The 15,964-nt window shown below is 56.8% G+C and overlaps 1 protein-coding gene across 17 annotated transcripts in view; it reads right to left on the bottom strand.

Annotated features, from left to right (window-relative positions):
* The window catches only part of KCTD16 (potassium channel tetramerization domain containing 16), a 73,057-nt gene extending 57,444 nt beyond the window's left edge, over positions 1–15,613 (bottom strand). For 13 of the 17 annotated variants that reach the window (XR_012058087.1, XR_012058090.1, XR_012058091.1 and 10 more), the window contains exons 1-2: positions 14,235–14,858; positions 12,815–13,962 (exon numbers count right to left, since the gene is read on the bottom strand). Coding sequence is in view for 4 of the 17 variants with exons in the window: in XM_072935134.1 (XP_072791235.1) it covers positions 12,815–13,646 (832 nt within the window). In the remaining 13 variants the exon portion in view is untranslated. The other 4 variants (XM_072935134.1, XM_072935136.1, XM_072935137.1 and 1 more) reach the window with 4 other exon arrangements.
* Between the last annotated feature and the right edge of the window lie 351 nt (positions 15,614–15,964).

The raw sequence follows: 15,964 nt of genomic DNA, 5'->3' as shown, positions 1-15,964 counted from the left end.
CACCAGCAGCAGCTGCACACAGCAGAGCTCCCGAGGAGCAGCTCTGTGTGCCATGGCACCCTCAGGAACCCTCCCAGGGGCTGCCAGGAACCCTCCCAGGAGCTGCCAGGAACCCTCCCAGGGGCTGCAGCCCCAGCACAGCCCGGGCTGGCACAGGGCACGTGGCTGCCAGGGAGCTCCTGGTCCCTCCCTGGGCGTGTGGCACAGACAGGGGCACCGGGCTGGAAAATGAACTCAGGGGCTTTGTGCCAAGCACTGAGGCCTTCGCACGAAAACTGGTGCTGTGTGCTGGCTGTGAAATATTCAGGTGGGCATTAATAATTTGTAGCAGTACATGTCTTTTCTTTCTATAAAAAACGAAACGAGCTTATAAATGATGACAAGAATACAGCCTCGTGTTTCATCACAGGGTTAGACAAACACACCCTCACTGGTGTGAAGGTGGGGGCAGCCTGGCTGACTCCAGTGCCAGCAGGGGCAACAGCCTGCCCTGGCACCCCCAGCACCCAGGGGTGCCCGCCCTGCCTCAGGTGTGGGGTCAGGGAGGGCTGGGAGCAGGGCCAGGAGCTGCCCTGGGCACGGGGACAGCCCTTCAGAGCTCAGGCTGAGCCCGTGGGAGCAGTAAATCAAATAAGGGAGAGCAGTCTCGGGCAGAAATTGGGCTGTGCCAGTCTGTCATCCCATGGAAAAGAGATTCTGTGACTTGTACGTGTGCACACACACAAACACACTCAGGGAGAGAAGAGATGACAAGCAGAGCAGCAACAACAATAGTCAGAGAGTAATTTGTTCTTAACCTGTTCAAAACAAAAATAACTGGTGAACAAGTTCACTCCTCAGCCCATCTGCGTCTCCTAAGCATAAGTTAAAATCCTGACACCATCTGTTCCACGGGAATTTGAACGCCTCACCAATCTGCCAGCGCCAATCCTGCAGCAAGGACAGCACCCCCTCACCCCCCAGCTCTGCTGCTGGGCTGGGCTGGGCTGGGAGGGGAGACCTGGAGCCAGCTCAGCACACAAACAGCTCAGCACAGCTAACCAGAGCTAACCAGAGCTAACCAGAGATAACCAGAGCTAACCAGAGCAAAGCAGAGCAAAGCAGAGCAAAGCAGAGGTAACCAGAGCAAACCAGAGCTAACCAGAGCAAACCAGAGCTAACCAGAGCTAACCAGAGCAAACCAGACCTAACCAGAGCAAAGCAGAGGGGATCAGCCCTTCCAGAGGGGCTCAGCCCTTCCAGAGGGGGATCAGTCCTTCCAGAGGGGGATCAGTCCTTCCAGAGGGGTTCAGCTCTGTCAGAGGGGCTCAGCCCTTCCAAAGGGGCTCAGCCCTTCCAGAGTGGGATCAGCCCTTCAGAGGGGCTCAGCCCTTCCAAAGGGGCTCAGCCCTTCCAGAGGGGCTCAGCCCTTCCAGAGGGGGATCAGATCTGTCAGAGGGGATCAGCCCTTCCAGAGGGGCTCAGCCCTTCCAGAGGGGGATCAGCCCTTCAGAGAAGATCAGCCCTTCCAGAGGGGATCAGCCCTTCAGAGGGGATCAGCCCTTCCAGAGGGGCTCAGCCCTTCCAAGGGGGCTCAGCCCTGCCGTGGGTCCCCACCACCACCCGCTGCAGGTGCAGTGCCCTGGCACCCCCTGTGCCCTGTGCTGTGCCCGGCCCAGGGCTCCTCTGCCAGGCTCCAGCCTCACTCCCCTCCCTGGCTCTGGCTGTGATCACAAACAGATGCTGAGATCCCAGCCAGGGCCAGAGCAGCTGCTGTTGTGAAATCAGGTATACATTTGGATTCCATGGCAAAAATGTCCTGTGAAGTGTCTAAAAAACCTGCTCTGCTAAATTAGCCAAGTAAGATTTATCCCGTCTTTTAATTAATCATTACTAGAGAGGCTGTTGAAAGTCTTTGCACATTTTTTTATCGGTCCTAGTGGGAAGAAATCCATTTTAAAATGGAAATTAATATAATTTCTGCATGGCCTTCTTCAGTGATTTCTTTTTTTTGCTTAGCAATATTGTAGAGTTACAAACCATACATCATGTCCTGTGCTGCTCAGAATCAATTTCTTCACAGAGGAAAACCAGAAATGTGCTCCCTCACCACTGCAGGATATAAAGTGAATGAAGCTGAGGGAGGGAAGAAAGGCAGAACACAACCAAGCAAGTAAATCTTACAGACGTAGCCCATATCCATTTTTTCCTGATCAATGGAACTCTGTAGGCATGTTCACAAAATTTAATTAAGTTCTGTTCCCCCAGAAATCTGTGTGCAATGTTTCCCTGCAATTACTTATTTACTGTCTGCCATGTAGCTTTTAGCTTTCCTCGGGAGAACGCTGAATTTCTGCTGCATTTCCATCAGCAGAGCTGCTTCCAGGGCTCTGGGGGAGGGCTGCTCTTCCCTCCCCGGTGTGGGCTGATTGTCTTCTTGCAGAGGAAACCTGTGTGTGCTTTTATTGAGTGCCACAGAGCCACGGATGGGCTGGGCTGGAAGGGACCTCAAAGCCCCCCCAGTGCCACCCCTGCCATGGGCGGGCACAGCTGGGTGTCCCTGAGCTTCCCTGCTGGAATTCCAGGCTGGAATTCTGATGCTGTTCGTACCTCGGCCATGGAAAAGCAGGAAAAGCACAGCCCAGCTGAGCCCAGGCTGCTGCACTGCCAGCCAGGGGTGCTGGGGAGCCGGGGCTCTGCTGCCCGAGCCAGCCTTGCTCTGAGCCCCTGAACCCCCCTGGCTGTTGTGGGATCCACTGAGTGTGGGCAGTGAATCTGCCAGGGCCTGGCACAGCCTGCAGCAGCACCCACAGGGGTGGGAACTGTCCCTGTGTCCCTGCCAGGACCTGCCACAGCCTGCAGCAGCACTCACAGGGGTGGGAACTGTCCCTGCCAGGGCCTGGCACAGCCTGCAGCAGCACTCACAGGGGTGGGAACTGTCCCTGTGTCCCTGTCAGGACCTGGCACAGCCTGCAGCAGGCACCCACAGGGGCGGGAACTGTCCCTGTCAGGACCTGGCACAGCCTGCAGCAGCACTCACAGGGGTGGGAACTGTCCCTGCCAGGACCTGGCAGCTCCCCCCATGACAGGACAGAGCAGCCTCAGCAGCCCCGCAGCCTCTGGTTATCTGCAGAAGGGGCTGAGGGATGCTCGGGGAGGGGGCAGAGCTGCCACCCTCCCGCACGCAGGGCTGCTGCCAAGGTGCCACCTGCGACCCTGCAGCCGCGGGCACACGTGGGCTGCTGCTGCTGCTGCTGCTGCTGCTCTGCTGCTGCAGGAGGGAGGCAGTTATTGACAGTCCCAGTGGATCAGCTCCAGCCCTCCCTGTTTCAGCACACCAGAGATTTTCTGGGCTCCTCAAACTCACAAAACTAGTGTAAAGCCAGCACCGCTTCTCCCTAGGGACAAGTCAAGTGTTTTGAACATTTAGAAATGGAAATAAGATAGAGCAGGGCTTGATCCTCCCCATCAGTGACCTCCCAGATCTGGGCCTGGGCTCTCCCCAGCCCTGGAGATGTCACTGAGTTGTGAAAATTCTTCCCACACACCAGACTTAAATGAACTTTTCAATCCCTCTGCATGAAAAGGCACCTCTTGACTTCTGCCTTCACCTACAGGACTCTCACCAGCAGGTTCTTTAATCAAGTCTTCACCAGTGAAAGTATTTTTATCAGCATCCTTATTTAAATATTCTTTGTCTACACAAGGGAAGGCAAAGAAGGTTTCTGCCTGGAGGCTCTGCTCCGAGGGAAGGGAATGGTTTAATCCTCACGTAATGCATTGGCTGAGAGAACAGAGGGTTTGTTCTGAATGCTCACAAATTAATGCAATCAACAATACCTGGGAACTGCTCTTCTCCCAGGGAGAAAGGAGAGGTTTTGCACCCTGGTCCTTGTGGCTGTGCCAGGGAGGGCGAAGCCACCATGGGCTGGGTGAAACAGTGCCCAAGGGATCTGTTCCCAGGGAACAGGAACAGGAGCACAGGGAACAGCCCCAGGCTGGGCAGGGCAGGCTCAGAGTGGGCACAGCAGGAATTTCCCCATGGAAAGGTGCTCAGGGTGGGCACAGCAGGAATTTCCCCATGGAAAGGGAGCTCGGGCCATGGAACTGCCCAGGGAGGTTTGGATCCCCATCCCTGGAGTGTCCAAGGTAGGACTGGCTGTGGCACTCAGAGCTCTGGGCTGGGGACCAGGTGGGGATCAGGCACAGCTGGGACTCGATGGGCTGGAGGGGCTTTTCCAGCCCCAAAGATCCCAGGATTTTTGTGTCATGGCCAACCTCCTGAGGCAGAAGGAACCCAACTTCCAAGAAGTTTTCAGCAATGTTTTCCCAGCAGTGACCTCCCAAGGCAGCCCAGCTGCACTTAAGCAGAGCACATTAAACATATTCCCTGTGCACCAGGAGAGATTCACACGGCAGCCTCTCCACTCAGGCAGCCCCCATGGGAGCACACGCTGCCAGGCAGGGCTGCACAAATGCTGGGCCAGCCCTGCTGGGCTCAGCTCAGCTCCTGCCAGCAGCCTGAGCTCCCCTGAGCTGCTCTCCTGGCTCTAAAAACCATCAGCAAGAAAGGGCATTGATAATATAATAAATTGCATTATTTATGCATAAAAATTATCCTACCACTGACCACCACTGGACCATTAATTCAGAAAAAGGTTCCCTCTGCAATTCCACAGGAGGACAACGGTCATTTATTTTCCCCACAATTATGCTGCAATATCAAAGCAGAGGAAAAAGCACCAGGCAGCCCCTTGAGGCCCAGTTCCCTGCACTGACCGATGGTCGGGAGAGAAAAGCCAAGCAAACCAAAGCCAACATACTTCTAGAACAAGCAGTTACTCCTCAAACTCCTTTTCATTGCTTCTGGCAGGTTAGACCGAGGGGGTTTGAGCTGTTCAGTGAGGCCCCTCAGTGTTTCCCCTACACTCCCCTGCTACAGCACAGCACACTGAGGCAATGGCCCTGCCAGAGAAAATCCTGTTCCAGTGTCCAGGAAAGCCCCATCTTGACTCCTGCTGGCAGATCTAGTGTAAGTGGTGGTCAAAAATCACATTTTCATAGGAGCATCCGAGGGCAGATTTGCAGTAAGCCACGATCACCTCCCTGCCTCGGGCTCAGCCTCTGGGATCCTTCGTGGGACCAGTGAAAGCTCTGAGCTGAGGGAAATCCAGTGACATTCCCTCTGCAGGAGCACAGACACTTTCCCAAGCTCTCCAGTGGTGTGCTCTGTCCTTACTCAAGCTTTGCTTGGAGTTTTTGGCTTTGGAAATATTTAAAGTGCAAAATTCAGTCAAAATCAGCATGTTCCACTGGATTCTATTTCAGCCTGATTTAATTCTACTGTAAAAATACACTCTGATTCAGACTGATGGAAATCCAGTCTGAAGCCCTGCAATGAGTCTCCTCCAGAAGGTGCAGAGAGGATTTTTTTTTGGGGTTTAGTTTGGGGCTGTGCTGCTCACTCCAGCATCACAGCAGCAGGATTTCCAGCACGGGTTGCAGACCAGGATGGCCACAGTTCTCCTCACTTTGTTCCTGGTAGAGGAATTTTTCAGCTGCCCTAACAGCTAATCAATGAGCTCCTGGAAATCGTTAATCACCTCGTTAGGAGAGTCAGAGGCAGTGCAGGGAAATGTGTAACAGAATGATGTATGAACAGCTCCTGGATGGGAAGGACATTAGTGAGAGTGATAGGGAGGGGTCACCAGGGCAGCCTCCATCGACCAATTTACATTTATGGGCATTTCAGCTCGGCTGGGACCAGCCACTGAAATGCAAAACTGGAACAGCTCCAGGCTGCTCCTCTCCTCCAAACCCTGTCAGAGAGCTGAGACAGCGAGCTGCAGTGGGCAGACTGAGGGGCACAGCCCAGCAGGGCTCTGCTGCCCTTCTCTGTTCATTCCAGAAGCCACAGAGGCTGGAACCATGGCATGTTGGGGTTCACTCCACGCCCTGGTGAAACTCCCTCTCTGTAAGCCCAGAGGGGCTGGCAAGGCTCAGCCAGGTCCTGCCCTGAGCCAGGAGGGACACCTGGGGCACCACTGGGCTCTGTGCCACACCTGAGTCCTCAGGGATGGAGCCGGGGGGATTCCAGGTGTTCAGGACTTCCCAAACCACCCCCACGCCGCCCTCCCTCCCTGAGCAGATCTGAGCTTCAGCTCCTCTGCTCCTCAGCACCGGGAGCAGCTTCAGGAGGCCCAATAATGGCAGCAATGTTGGGGTGGACTAGTAAATTCCAGAATTTACTGGAGTGCATCTGAAAGCAGCAGGGGAATTGCTGCCACAGGATTCTTGGTTCTGGCCAGCTCAGGCAACATTACACCTCAGTGACAATTGCAGTGATTCCACCAAGCCTAAAGCACTTCAGTCTATTTTCTTCCTTCATAAAAAATACAATTTGGGCAAGGAAGCTCAAAGAAAAAAGAGTTCTTCATTCTGTGTGCAAAGATGTAATTTAGATTTTGCTTTGTGTCTCTGTATTTATTGTACGCTAGCCTTGAACTTGAAAAGTCGAAAAAAAAAAAGAGGAGAAAGTGAGAAAATATTGTGGTTATAAAATTAAACAAATCCAGGATGGCTGGACAGAAAAAACTCAACCTGCTGCAAGGAAGTGTTTGTCTGTGTGCACAATATGTTGCTGGTATTTATCGAACGGCGAACGTCGGGTTGTGTTTTCTCATTTACAGTCCTTCACTCTCTCTGGTTCTGCTTTCTGAGGCCCAGAGCTGCATTTCAGCAAACCCTGGGAAGGTCAGGCTGGAGGAGCTGCAGAAGGGGCAGCTGGGGCCGTTCTCCCCCTGCCCAGGGTCAGCTCCAGCACTGGCACCGGGGCAGCAGGGTGGGCATTCCCTGTGCCCACAGCCCTGCTTAAATCAGGTCAGCCCAGCAGGAGGAAACGCTGGTGTCTGCCTCCAGCTCAGAGGGAGAATGATTTCTTTATCAGAACTATACTGTAATACATTAATATGCTATTTAAAGGAGATACTAAAACTACAAACCTACTTGTTCTAACTCCTATATCTAACTAACAACTCGTGCCCCTCTCTGAGAGCCCAGCCCCAGTGGGTTGGATTGGCCACCAGGCTCAAACAATCCTCACCAGAATCCAACCAAGCAACACCCCAGGGAAACAATTCTCCAAACACATTCCACGTGGGAAAAACAGGAGCAGAAATAGGAATGGTTTTCTCTTTCTTGCCTCTGTGCTGCTCTATGAAAAGCCCTGAGAGAGCAGCGTGTGCCTGTGCCACAGCCCTGCCTGGCACAGCTCTTCCAGCACAGCAGCCCCTGCCCACCTCCCAGAGGGGCCGTGGGGCTGCCAGTGTCACCCCTGGCACCTGGCCAGCTCAAGGCTACACTTCCAAATACAGTGATTGTTATTTTCCCTAAATGCCAGCTCTCCTTGGCTAATCCATTGTTCATTATGGTCTTTCCCTGGATCACAGAGCAGCAGCACTGAAGTGCCGGGGCGGCCGTGCCTCCCGTCCCTGCCTGGGAGCCTGGGCACAGCGAGGATGTGCCCACGGCTGTGCCCACAGCCCTGCCCTGGCTTCACCAGCCCCACGGGAGCGTTTGCAGTGCCCCTGGAGCTTGGGAAGAGAGGGAACACACACAAACTGCGGCCACAACCTGCCCAACACATCTGCAGGCAGTGCTGATTTATCTGCTGAGCCACAAAGCCCCTTCCTGCCCCAGAGTCACGGCACAGAGGGACAGAGGGACAGAGGGACAGAGGCACAGAGGGACAGAGGCACAGAGGCACAGAGGGACAGAGGGACATGGCTGGAGCCTGCCTGCCTGCGGTGCAGCTGCTGGGCCCGGGGGTGTCCCATGCCCACGAGGCGCTTGGCCAGGGGGACAGAGGTAGACAGAGCCAGGGCAGTCCCTGAGGGTCACACCCAAGGGTCACTGAGCCCTGGGCAGGGACAGGGCAGCAGCCAAAGCCACCCTTGCTGCCCCCTCAGCACCACTTTCTGTGGATTGTTAGAACAAACTCTGAGCCCTAAATCCAACCCTTTCAAATCCAATCCAAATCTTTCATCAAGGTTTGCTGTGCTTGCTCACCGAGCAGCAGATTCTTGGCGTAATCTGACAATCAGATTTGACACAACTGGTTTCCAATAAATAACAGCCTTCCTCATCTGTGGCATAACTCGAATCAACAACTCTGCGGGTTTTTCAGTCTGCCCTGACAAACTGGGAGAGCAGAAAAGCTTGGAGCAAGGTCCTTCAGCCATGAACAGCCTGACAGAGCTGGCTGGCTGCAGCCCCAGCACCTGCAGATGATCATCCTGCTGAGAGGGTTTGCTTTGGCAAGAGCAGCCAGAGGCACCAGTGATGACAATAATTACCTGGAAACAGAAACATCTCCTGCCAGCGGGGAAGCAGCTTGCATTATTCATTGGATTAGACTTCATTTTGCTCACTTAGGGGTCATTTTGATCTTCAATGATTTAAAATCAGACAGAAGCAGCTCCTGGATCATGTGGCAGTACTGGTTTAAAGAGAACTGGGTGATGTTCCTTTCCCACATCTTGCCCGTTTGACAGCGCAGCTGTGGGTGTCACTTTGCAAAGGCTGCTCTGTTTTGTGAGTCAAATTTCTGCCTCACAATGAATTTATGAGTCAGTGGTAGGCACATCAGTATGGGATCCTTTAGCTCAGCCACACACGCACAGTGACAGGCCCCAGCTGGCTGCAGCAATCCCAAATGGATCCCCTTGTAAAGCAGGACCAGGATTATCCCAGGGAATGGCATTCCTTCTTCCTCCTTCACGTCCCCAGCCGAGGGGATTGTCTGTTTGTGCTGGGGTGCTCTGGAGCCCCGCTCACAAACACCTCTGCCCATCAGCCTGGTGCCAGCAGCTGTGAGGCACAGCTGGCCAGCTGTGCACGGAACAAGGGGAGCCCCAGCACCCCTGGGAGCCAGCGGAGCCAGCAGGGGCTGCAGGAGCACCCTGGTGCCAGGGCTGGCTTTCAGAGCAACGGCAGCAGCGCTGTCCCACCACAGCAGCAGCGCTATCCCACCACGGCAGCAGCGCTGTCCCACCACGGCAGCAGCGCTGTCCCACCACGGCAGCAGCGCTGTCCCACCACGGCAGCAGCACTGTCCCACCATGGTAGCAGCACTGTGCCACTGTGTCCTGGGCACCCCTGCAGGCTCTGAGCTGCTCCTGCCTGCAGCTGGGGAGGGGCCGGGGCCAGGACGGGCTCCAGCAGCTCACACAGCCCTGCTGAATGCCAGCCCTTCTCAGAGGGACCGGGGACACGGCTCCAGGCTGTGGGGCAGCAGCCGTGCCACATGGGGCTGGCAGGCAGTCTTGTGCTGTGCCATGCTGTGACATGCCATGCCATGCCATACTGTGCCATGCCATGCCATGCCATACTGTGCCATGCCATGCCAGGCTATGCTGTGCCATGCCAGGCCAGGCCATGCCATGCCATGCCATGCCAGATCATGCCCTGCTGTGTCTTGGCTCATTTGGGGCTGGCAGTGCCAGGCTGTGCCCCTGCTGTTCCCACGCTGGGCTGGGCTCAGAGCTGGCGGTGCCAGGCTGTGCCCCTGCTGTTCCCACGCTGGGCTGGGCTCAGAGCTGGCGGTGCCAGGCTGTGCCCCTGCTGTCCCCACGCTGGGCCGGGCTCAGAGCTGGCGGTGCCAGGTTGTCCCCCTGCTGTCCCCACGCTGGGCCGGGCTCTCTCCAGCCTCAGCCCGGGGCTGGCAGTGCCAGGCTCACCCCGCAGGGCTCCTTTCGGGAAGGCTCCCCTCGGGGGCTCTCTGTCCTGTGCCCAGCTCTCCCAGCACACAGACAGGCCCTGGGGACGAGGGCTGTGCAATATTGATGGGGCAGCGCTTTGGCAGCACACGCCTTACCCCATACCCTGTGAGAGCTGCTCAGCCCACACCCCCTCCAGTCCATCTCAGCCCCTTCAGATGGATTTGCACATGAAAAATGCTCTTTATCTTCCTGCCAGCCACAGGCATTTACCTTCCCAGTGGAATTTGGAGCGCACAATGCATTTGGTGTATTGAAACATCATTCCTCCCTGCATTCTGCCTCCTTTGGAACTGATCCTCCATTCCCAACCAGAAGATTTCCTCCAACAGGCCTTTCCCAGCAGCTCGGGAGCAGCCTGCAAAGACCCTCTGCCTCTGCCTCTGCCTCTGCCTCTGCCTCTGCCTCTGCCTCTGCCTCTGCCTCCCCAGCTGTGTCAGACCCCCCCAGCTCAGGCCCATTAACCTGCTGACAGCAGCTCGATGGATCAATGCTGCACAGACACAGCTGGCAGCACCTAAACAAATCATTCTGGCCAAGCAGCTGCACGGGAGATGTCGCGTTCCGCTGCTAAGCCAGATGTCATTTTATTGCTCCTCCAAGCTTCCCATGGAATGGCTGTGGGACAATAGGATGGAATTATTTCAGGAGATCTGGAGAGGAGCTGCTTTGCTGCAGGTGAGTGCTGGAGCCTGCTGTCAGCTGCAGTCACCAGCTGCTCCAGCCCCGAGCGTGGGGCAGGGAAGGTCCGCAGCCAGAGCTCCAAGGCAGCAGCAGCAGCACCGGGCAGAGCTGAACCCCACGGGCTGGGACAGAAAGGGTCATGGGGCACCACAGCCATGGCTGTGGCTTCTACTGGGGAAGGACCCTCTGAAAAACCCTCCTCTGAAACCGTATCGCTGTCAAAACCCCCCAAAACCAATCGGAGCCAAATCCAAAGCCTGCTGAAATGGATAGAAATCTTTCCAGGAACTGCAGTTGGATTGAACTGATGAGAGAAGATTTTGTGACACCTGCTATGGACTTTCATTCTCCAAAATTTCTACAGTACCTCTCCTCTTGGTCCCTACCCTGTCTGTAGTGATGTGGGAGCAGTGAGCAATCCTTTAAGGTAAAACTTTGAGAAATATGAAAATCAGGAGTCTGTTTTGTTAATTCAGGGAAAGTCTATGTTCATCCTCTCTTCAATTAGCAGATATCATTGTGCCTATAAAGAACTTATATATTTTCCTTATTTTAAATAAAAATGCCAGCACAATTTTTCTAATCCATTCCTTTACCTACATTAAGTCTCCTCCTAGAACTTGTACAAGACACTGTAATTTCAAGCAGAAGCTTCTTAATAATGCAAATCATCTATTCCTGTTGGAATATAAGCGGATCCATGACCTTAGAACTATTTTGCTAAGAAATCCAGCTAGAAAACTAATTTTAAGTACATCTACAGATGTCAAAAACCCAGATGGCTTTTCAGGATGCTAACTTAAGCTTCATTTCATAAGCAGATTAGGGCTGCCTGTTGAGCCCCACACAAGAGTAGATGGCACTGAATCCACGGAATTGCACCCAAAGTGTTCCCTTCCTGATGCATCTCCCACCAAAAACTACTGGCAGCTCCCCATGCCAGGAGCCTGCTCACTGTGAGCAGCACAGCCAGGGGGGCAGCTCTGCGTTCTGCTTCTGTCTCTCTGTCCTTCTGTCCCTCTATCCCTTTGTCCCTCTCCCTCTGTTCCTCTGTCCCTGTCCCTCTGTCCCTCTGTCCCTCTGTCCCTCTGTCTCTCTGTCCCTCTGTCTCTCTGTCCCTCTGTCCCTCTGTCCCTCTGTCCTTCTGTCCCTCTGTCCCTCTGTCCCTCTGTCCCTCTATCTCTCTGTCCTTCTGTCCCTCTATCCCTCTATCCCTCTGTCCCTCTGTCCCTCTGTCCCTCTGTCCCTCTATATCTCTGTCCCTCTGTCCCTCTGTCCCTCTGTCCCTCTGTCCCTCTGTCCCTGTATCCCTCTGTCCCTCTGTCCCTCGGTCCCTCTGTCCCTCTGTCCCTCTGTCCCTCTGTCCCTCGGCCACCAGCCAGAGCAGCAGCTGGCTACACTGACGGGCAGGGCGATTGTTCCATCCTTCATCCTCCTCAAGGGAAGATGGAGGCGAAGAGCCTCTGAAGCTCTGGGATGTTTCACACGGAAGACGTGGAATGGTTCCTGGTTCAGCCCCGTGGGATGCGGATTGCCGCGTGTTACCCCTGGAAACCGGCGTGTCCCGGGTGCCAGCGCTGCAGCGAGGGAGCCCCGGGCTGCTGCAGCTCCGAGGGGAGCGGGGAGAGGGGCAGGGCACTGCCTTTGGGGCAGGGCACTGCCTTTGGGGCACGGCTCCTCCGGGGCAGGGCACTGCCTTTGGGGCACGGCTCCTCCTGGGGAGCACACTGCCCTTTGGGGCACGGCTCCTCCTGCGTGGACACTGCCTTTTGGGGCACGGCTCCTCCTGCGTGGACACTGCCTTTTGGGGTACAGCTCCTCCCGCGTGGACACTCCTTTTCCACGGGCGGTTGCGTAACGCGGCCCGGCCGCTGCCCCTCCGCTGCGATCCCTCATTCCAGCACAGCGGCTGAAATGCGGCCAGAGGCTGGAATTGTGCTCTCCCCTCCCTGCGTGGAAGCGTGTCAGGGCTGCTGACAGATGGCTTGGCTGCCTGTGCCTGCTGATTACCAAGCCTCTATTACCTTTGCAACGCGAATCCCAGCGGAAGGTTTCTATGTAATGGATTTCGCGGTGTTTGCACCCTCGGTTCGTGTCCCGCACGTCCCGGGAAGCTGCTCGGCGCTCGGGTGCCGATTTACAGCGCCGGAGGCACCGCGTCCTCCGGGCACGGGCACGGCGCGTTCGGCAGTCTGTGCTGCCACCTAGCCAGGCCCGGCCCGCCGAGCTCAGCCCCGCTCCGCAGCTCCGGGGAACGGGGAAATTGTCCCATTGTGCCCCGGCTCCGAGCGCAGCCCCGCCCGGGCACGGCACCGCAGCCCCGCTGCGGGAGCGGCCGCAGCCCCGCGCTCCTTCCCCCGCGCCGATCTACTTACGGTAGAAGACATATTCGGTGTAGCTGGACCAGACCTTGTCGTCTGTGTACTGGTTGACGAAGGAAGCCGTCACCGAGGAGTTACAGGCCACCATGTGGAATCCGCACTCGGACAACATGTCAAAAGCCCTCTCCAGGTGCTTGAACTTGAGATAAAACCTGGAGGTGTACCTTTCTGGAGCCCTGTCCGGGTCTCTGCTTTCATTCAAACTTTCTCCAAAAACCTCTTTGACCAAAGAAATCCTTCCACAAACCAAAATCCTCGGGACCCTCCTGAATTTGGCGTCTGCTTGGCTCTCCCTGCCGATAGTGCAGGAGCCGCGGTAGCCGATGGTGATGAATCCCCACTTGCGGTCCGGCGGCAGGAGCGACGAGGGGGGGCATATTCTGGTGTCACTGCCCTGGGACACCTCTTCGTAGTCGCTGTGGCAATAATCGTCGGGGCTTTGCTTGCTGTCGTCGGGAGTCAGGAGCTTGACCAAGTCCGGGAGCTGGAAGTACTCAGCCTCCCTCTTGAGCCTTCCCCTCTCGGGGAAGTGGTCTGGCAGAACCACTTGCTTGTCCCTGAGATAGTCCAGAATATAGCGGAAAAGGAAACCATCTCTGTCGATGAAGAATCTTCCCTTGGAGTCCTTGGCCAGGTCGTTGGCCGTGTCTCTCTTTGGGGTGAACATTTTCCAGAGCAGGGAGTGGGGGGTGCCAACCAAGGTGGAGTGGCGAGTGAAGTAAACCTGGCCGCCCACATTGAGCTCCACCACCTCGGGGAAGGAGTGCAGCCCCGGCCCCTGCTCCCGAGCAGGGAGGTAAGTCCTGCAGTTGCCACTTAGAGCCATTGTAGTTTAAACTGGAAACCAGCAGCGCAGAGAAACAGGATATTATCAATCACATCAGAGGGTAGAATAAAGCTCCCAACATTAAGAAGAAACAAGGGGGAAACGAGAAGCGAGAAAATAAAAGTAGCCAAAAGGATTTTTTTTTAAAAAATCTGAATAGTCCATGAGTGACAGTGTGGCAGAATTGGTTTATACACTGAGCCACGGAGGCTGGAGGCTGGAGAGCAATCACCTCATGACATGCAATCACATCATCAGCTCTTTCAACAAAGCCATCAAAATCAAGGTCAAGCCAAGTCTGTGGTCATTCACAGGTCTGTGAAAAGGGAAAACAAAACAAGGCTCAAATTACTCTTCTAAGCATCACAGCTGCAGCAACAGAGAAAAGCAGAGCAGTTCGTAGAGCCAAGCTAAATCTGTTAAATAGGTCTCTTTTTTTTTGGCAAGTTCTACACTTCTATTTCACAAGTATTCATCAATGGAAGCGCTACATATGACTCCACTGTTTAAAAGAAACTGCATACTTCATCTTTAAAAAAACATCTAAATTAGACATGCACACGAGGGAACGAGAACGGGGACTCTTACCTTGGTAACAATTAATGCATAGCTCTTGTAAAGAAAACCAAAATGTCAAGACACTCAGAACACACATACAGGCACACAGGGTCCGGGTAGCGTGAATCCGATCCAAGCAAGGGACAGCAAAGGCAACAGAAGTGCTCTTAGCAGCATCCACGGAGGTCTCAAGTGTTAAACCGAGTCACAGGGAAGTTAACCGTGGCGGGTGACGAGGAAACCAGTACATACAGAAAATAATGAAAGCAGACAACGAAATAAATAAATAAAACAATTCCCGAGTGGATGGCCGGGCCGGGGCAGCGGGAGGGCAGCGGGGCGCGTCCGCCGGCCCCGATGACTTGCAGAAAGCCTCAGCCGCGCTAGGCACTGCCGGGCTCCGGCGGCTGCCCCATGGCCCGGCGGGACCGCCGGCAGCGCCGGGGCCGCGCTCCGCTCCGCTCCGCCCGCTGCGCTCCGGCCCGCTCAGCGGCGCGGGGCCGATTGCATCATCTTAAAGGGGTCGGGCCGGGATGGGCGCCCGCGTCCCGCGGCGGCACCGGGGAGCACCGGGCAGCACCGGCACCGGGGAGCGCCGGGGAGCACCGGGCAGCACCGGGCAGCGCCGGGCAGCGGCGGGCAGCACCGGGGAGCACCGGGCAGCACCGGCACCGGGCAGCACCGGGCAGCGGCGGGCAGCACCGGGCAGCGCCGGGCAGCGCCGGGCAGCACCGGGGAGCACCGGGCAGCACCGGGGAGCAGCGGGCAGCACCGGGCAGCACCGGGCAGCGCCGGGCAGCGCCAGCACCGGGCACAGGCGGGCACAGCAGGACGCGCACGGCACCGGGCAGCACCGCGGACAGCGGCAGCACCGCGGGCAGCGCCGGGCACCGCCTCGCCGGGCCGGGCCGGGCCGGGCCGCCCGCCGCTCACCGCCCGAGCTGCGCCGCGGTCCCCCCCGCTCCGTCCCTCGGCCGGCAGCGCCCGTCCCCTGCCCGCCCGCAACGTGCCTGTCCCGGCTCCGCGGCGTCCCCGCCGGCGATGCGGGCGGGCAGCGCTGCCCGGGGGCTCCCGGTGCGCGGGGCCGCGGCTGCCGGGCAGCACCGGGACGCGCTCCCGCCGCCGCCGCTCCTCATCTCCCCGGAGCCGGCAGGGAGGGGACCCGCGGGGCGCGGGAGGGAGGAGGAGGGACCGGGGGCGGCTCCGGCGGTGCGGAGGAGCCGCTTTACGCGTGGGTCTCTAACGGGGAGAGCCGCGGGCGGGCCGGCACCGCCACCTCGTGTCCGTCCCCGCCGCCCGGGCCGGGCGCTGCGGGAGCGGAGAGAGGGGCCGGTACCCCGAACCAGCGGAGGGGCTGCGGGAGCGGCTCCCCGGCACCCCGAACCAGCGGAGGGGCTGCGGGAGCGGCTCCCCGGGCACCCCAAAGCAGCGGAGGGGCTGCGGGAGCGGCTCCCCGGTACCCCGAACCAGCGGAGGGGCTGCGGGAGCGGCTCCCCGGCACCCCACACTGCCGGGCATCGGGGAACGGGGCAGCACCGCCCCGTGCCGGCTCCCACCACTTCTGGGCAAAAAGACTCTTCTCGGAATGGTAACAGAGGAGAAAAGAAAGCCTTTCACTCAAACGTTGACTCAGAGCTTTAGAGTGAAGTCTCTGTGTGATGGAGTCACCATGCAGGGGTAGATTTTGCTGACTGCACTTAAGTTCACAGATTCACAGAATATTCTGAGTTGGAAGGGTCAAGGATCATGGAGTCCAGCTC

Source organism: Taeniopygia guttata, chromosome 13 (genome assembly GCF_048771995.1).
Source record: "Taeniopygia guttata chromosome 13, bTaeGut7.mat, whole genome shotgun sequence".
In the NCBI taxonomy this organism is placed as follows: domain Eukaryota; kingdom Metazoa; phylum Chordata; class Aves; order Passeriformes; family Estrildidae; genus Taeniopygia; species Taeniopygia guttata.
Note: the sequence above shows the minus strand (reverse complement) of the source record. Positions and strands in the feature narration are given on the sequence as shown.